The 5,000-nt window shown below is 37.9% G+C and overlaps 1 protein-coding gene across 1 annotated transcript in view; it reads left to right on the top strand.

Moving 5' to 3' along the window:
• The first annotated feature begins 635 nt into the window (after positions 1–635).
• LOC143035575 (uncharacterized) overlaps positions 636–5,000 on the top strand; it is a 5,524-nt gene continuing 1,159 nt past the window's right edge. Inside the window, exons 1-2 of the mRNA XM_076202443.1 lie at positions 636–703; positions 3,580–3,713. Coding sequence (XP_076058558.1) covers positions 636–703; positions 3,580–3,713 — 202 coding nt within the window. The remainder of the gene's footprint in view (positions 704–3,579; positions 3,714–5,000) is intronic.

Genomic DNA, 5,000 nt, shown 5'->3' on the forward strand with positions numbered 1-5,000 from the left:
AGTACAACGGCGAGCCACAAAACTGATTCCAAATATCAAAAATATATCATACGAAAATCGACTAAAACATATGAATCTGTTTTCTCTCTAAAAAAAAAAAAAGTAGACTCAGAGGTGACTTGATACAGGTCTTTAAGATTCTAAAGGGAATTGACAACATCAAAAGTGACAAAATTTTCACACTGAATGAGAATTCGACAAGAAATAACGGTCTCAAACTGTCAGGAAGTAGATTTAATTTGGAAGTGGGTAGAAACAACTTCACCAGCCGTGTAGTTAATGAATGGAACAAACTTCCTGCAGAGGCGGTGCAATGTAGTTCAGTTCGAAGTTTTAAGATTCGTTTAGATAAACACCTAAGATGCTGTAATGACTGCCATTCATTTTGTTTTATTTATTTGTTTGTTACTGTTTGTTTAGTATTATTTGCTTTATTTTTATTTATTATTAGTTATCTATCAATTTACTATTATCTAATATTTATCTGTTTATTATTTAAGTACACCTATGCATTTATTTGATTGATCATTATTCATATTATTATAATTTTTATTTATTTTTATTTAATTCATATATCATCTTTACATTTTTTTCCACACCCGACCTAGTTATGGACCAAAAAGTCTCCTGTCGGCATGTTCCGCCTTTGTAAATCTTTGACAAGGTCTGGTGACAAGGTCTGGAGACAAGGTCTGGCGTCAAGGTTTGGATTCAAGGTCTGGCGAGAAATGCGGCTCTAAACCCCTCCCGAGAAGTGACATATTTCATTGACTTCATTCTGCTTAAGAACAGACGCTTTTAGTCTGCTGAAAGGGGAGAACTCTCAGACTTATCTGGTGCCTCGATCGATGGAGCACAAGTCCGTAGACCCGTCAGGTGAAGAAAATCGTCCGTCGTTAGGCAGACCAAAATATACAAAGGATGCCACTATGTCGCTAGAAGTGTCAACCCTCTACGACCAGTTTTGAGTCATATTCTAGTTATTACCAGGTGATTTTATTCTTGTAAGAGGTATTCTTCCAGAGCGAAAGGGACATATGTTGAATTAATTTCTATTAACTTCTTCACAGTCCTCATAAGACTTTATCATATATTTCACCTGTCGCCAGGCGATTTTATTTAGCCGATGGAAGCCCCCAGCTGTACCAATAGGATTGGTTATTTAGTAAAACGAGGAATTACAGAGATTTCCATCCCAAAATCCTCGTTCCAAAGACGGTCTGCTCTCATTCCAATTTCCAAACTCTCCCCCTTTCCAAATTCTTAAAAAAAAAAAAAAATCATATCCATTTCATTCCAAATTCCAGTTCTCATCGTCTTCCGTTCCAGTTTCTAGTCTTGCACGACCCTCTCCATGGTCCCCCCTTTCCGCTTTCATGATATTTCGGTTCAATTCGCTTTCAGTAATTTGGGTCCACTTCTATGCCATGATCTCTGCTGTCTGTCATATCTCATGAGTAAAAGATTTAATATTTTTAGTTTATTTTTTGAAATCCATTAAGAAAGGAAGGAGCCTACACCAGGAGACGCGTAGCTGCAGTCACCTTTGCCCTATGCGCTTTGGGGACTTTTGGAGACCGGTTACAATCACAGCTAGGAATTGGGGAGGAGTGCGGGATTCGAACCCACATCTAAGCGAATGTGACACCAGCACGAAGTAACCTAAGAGTACGTAACATTGTTGACATAATAACTTCATGAGACATAAATTTGATTAAACTATCGTATCTACCAACATCTGAAATTTTCTACTCGTAAATACGAGTATACCATTATGGATAGTGTCTCCCAGTACACAAACACAAACACAAACACACATACACACACACACACACACACACTCACACACACACACACACGTGGTGTGAAATAAAGGTACAATTGAGAAGATAAGTTCATTGACACTTTGTGGAATGTAAACTCTTGGTATTTGGCAAAGGAGACTGAGAAACTGTCGTATTGCAGTTCACCACGAAGGAAAAAACTGTCTTATGTTTACTTGTGTTACTGGAGCGGAGTTTTTTCCAATCATATGTGATTTTCAATTCTTTTAACGATAACGATAACAATAACGATAACGATAACGACGACGACGATGTTGATATCACTACTACTAATAACAACAATGACGATTGATGGTGGTGGTGGTGGTGGTGGTGGTATTGATGATGATGATGATGATGATGATGATGATGATGATGATGATGATGATGATGATGATGATGATGATGATGATGATGATGATGATGATGATGATGATGATGATGATGATGATGATGATGATGATGATGATGATGATGATGATTTTTACAAATCAATGAATATCTTCTTTCTGTGTTGTAAGTTGAAAAAGTGAGGAGCTCACGTGTGGTGACGCTCAACTGCGATTAAAGCCGTCACCTTTGCCCTGTGTGCTTGGAGCACAAGGCCAGATGGCAATCGTTGATAGCTGTTGGACTCAAACCCGGCCCCACTTCGTGCATAGCAAGACAGAAGTCAAGACATCAGAAGAAAAATAAATGATTTAATAGATAAATGAATATATCATTAAATAAAAATAAATGAATAAATAAATACACAAATAGGATAAATAACAAATCATAAATGAACAAATAAATAATTACATAAGTAAATAAATTAAATAAAGTAATATTATAAATAAATATAATAAACAAATAAACAGTTAAGTAAATAAAACAGAACTAAAATAAAGAGAAAAACACACGCACACACACCATAGAGTCATTGTTTTGACGATAAATCTTACGGGAGTTGGCACCTCTGGTTGTGTTTGTTTTCTCTTTTTCATCCTTTTGGATCGAAAGCGCCAGAGCCCTACCTCTGGCGAGGGCCGTTCAAGATAAACCCGTTTGCGTCCACTTGCTGGCAATTTGGGTATTTTATTAACAAATAACAATGGAGGATTTCATTTGTATTACGGGAGACTGGGATGGGGATGGGGTAGGGATGGGGGGGTTTTGTGGGATCGGTTTCTCTGGGATAAAAGTCTGGCTTGTATGTTTTTATTTAGGTTACTTTCATGTGATTTTGTTCAATTTCAAAGCAGGTTCTTTTCTACTCGTCGGGAGAATGTCGTAAAAATGCAACGACTGCAGTACTCAATTGTTTTTTACCCCTTTTGCCAGAATGTAACATTGTATATTTTCTTCTGGCTAACGTTAAATAATTTTATTTCGTCAAGGAAAGGACCTTTGCTATAATGACAATCTGTAGATTTCGTTCAGGCTAATAACAGACGATTTTGGGAAAAATGTTGACTAAGGTAAACATTAGGTGGAATCTGCTCTCTATCTCTCTCTCTCTCTCTCTCTCTCTCTCTCTCTCTCTCTCTCTCTCTCTCTCTCTCTCTCTCTCTCTCTCTTTTATTAGAAGCAGGCTTACTCTCTGTTACTGAATAAGACCCTTGTCGTAACCAGCTCAGTGTGCGCAGGTTCTGTCTGGCAAGTGAGCAAGGCGAAGGTGGGAGAGGAGGGGGAGAGGTAAGAGGAGGGGGAAGAGGGCGGGGGGGGGGGATGGACAAAAATGCTTCACGCCACCGTCTCCGAGATCTATTCCGAGATGCCACGGAGTTCTCCGTTGGCATCGCGAGACGCCAAGTACTGTCGTCTTCTCCGCTCGGCGCCTTCAGACTCTCCCGGCACGGCACGCACCTGGCACGGCCTCCATCGTCCGGATTCCTGTAATTCGTTTGAGTGAGGGATCGCTTTTGTATTGATAATTTTTTCCTTAAAGTTGATATTATATTCTTTACACACACATCCGTACGTACACATGCGCCCGCTCACATACTCACATGTGCAGACACACACACATGTTTGGGCACACACGCACACACACACACACACACACACACACACACACACACACGCACACTCACACACACACACACACACACACACACACACGCACACACACACACTATATACAAATCCATCGAACCACCCTGGAACATAATCTAAGGAAGATGTCCCTTTTATATTTCACTTTATTTCACTTTATTTTATTTTCATTTGCATATTGACTTGTCTATTCTTATATATTTTCTATGATTTGACGCGGACTAATATTCATACGATTTTATATGTTGAGCGTAATAGATAAATGACTAATAACATTAATGATAAATAAGTAATAAATAAATAATGAATAAATAGAATACAAATAAAACAATAAAATGAACCCTCTGACGTTAGTCAGAATAAAATTAGCACTTTTTGGTACACAGAGGATTCTGAGGGTTTCACCAGAAGACGTCCGGCTGTGCTCTAAGACACCACCTTTGCCCTACATGCTCGAACTGTTAGAATAAGTAGTCTACGACATTAGAATCAAACCTGGGAACGAGACGAGGTCCAAACACCTTCCACAACGGGAGAGGATTAAAAACTAATTTTCATGATAATTAGTTTTGATCAAATTAATTATAAGTAATATGAGTTCCATTGAATTAGGCGTAGTCATATGCTTTATGTAAGTCCAATATGTAATCAGTATAAGATCAATGCCACTCTCTCACCTCTCTCTCTCTCTCTCTCTCTCTCTCTCTCTCTCTCTCTCTCTCTCTCTCTCTCTCTCTCTCTCTCTCATTCTCGTGATACCCGACCAATGGTTGGCATATTTGGCAGCAAAGTCAATCCTTTGTCCAATATAAACTGTTGAATAATAACAGTAACATTATTATTATTAACAATAACAATAATAAGGATGATAACGATAATGACAATAATAATTATATAGCACTCGTGCAGTGATGACTTATTTCAATGCAAATTTGTTTCATTAACACCAATAACAGTAACAAGTGGAAATTATATTTTAATTATTCATTCTGTGTTACCAAAAGAGATACTTTATACTCGATACCTGAATGGTACCACTAGTAGTGATATTATACAGGGTGTTTCAAAAAGTCTGATATAATTTCGCATTCTTATAAATTTGCCATTTCCCGTTCAAATGACTTCAAATTTTAACAGTAA

The sequence above is a fragment of the Oratosquilla oratoria genome, chromosome 19, assembly GCF_046742065.1.
Source record: "Oratosquilla oratoria isolate Oo_2021 chromosome 19, ASM4674206v1, whole genome shotgun sequence".
Classification (NCBI taxonomy): domain Eukaryota; kingdom Metazoa; phylum Arthropoda; class Malacostraca; order Stomatopoda; family Squillidae; genus Oratosquilla; species Oratosquilla oratoria.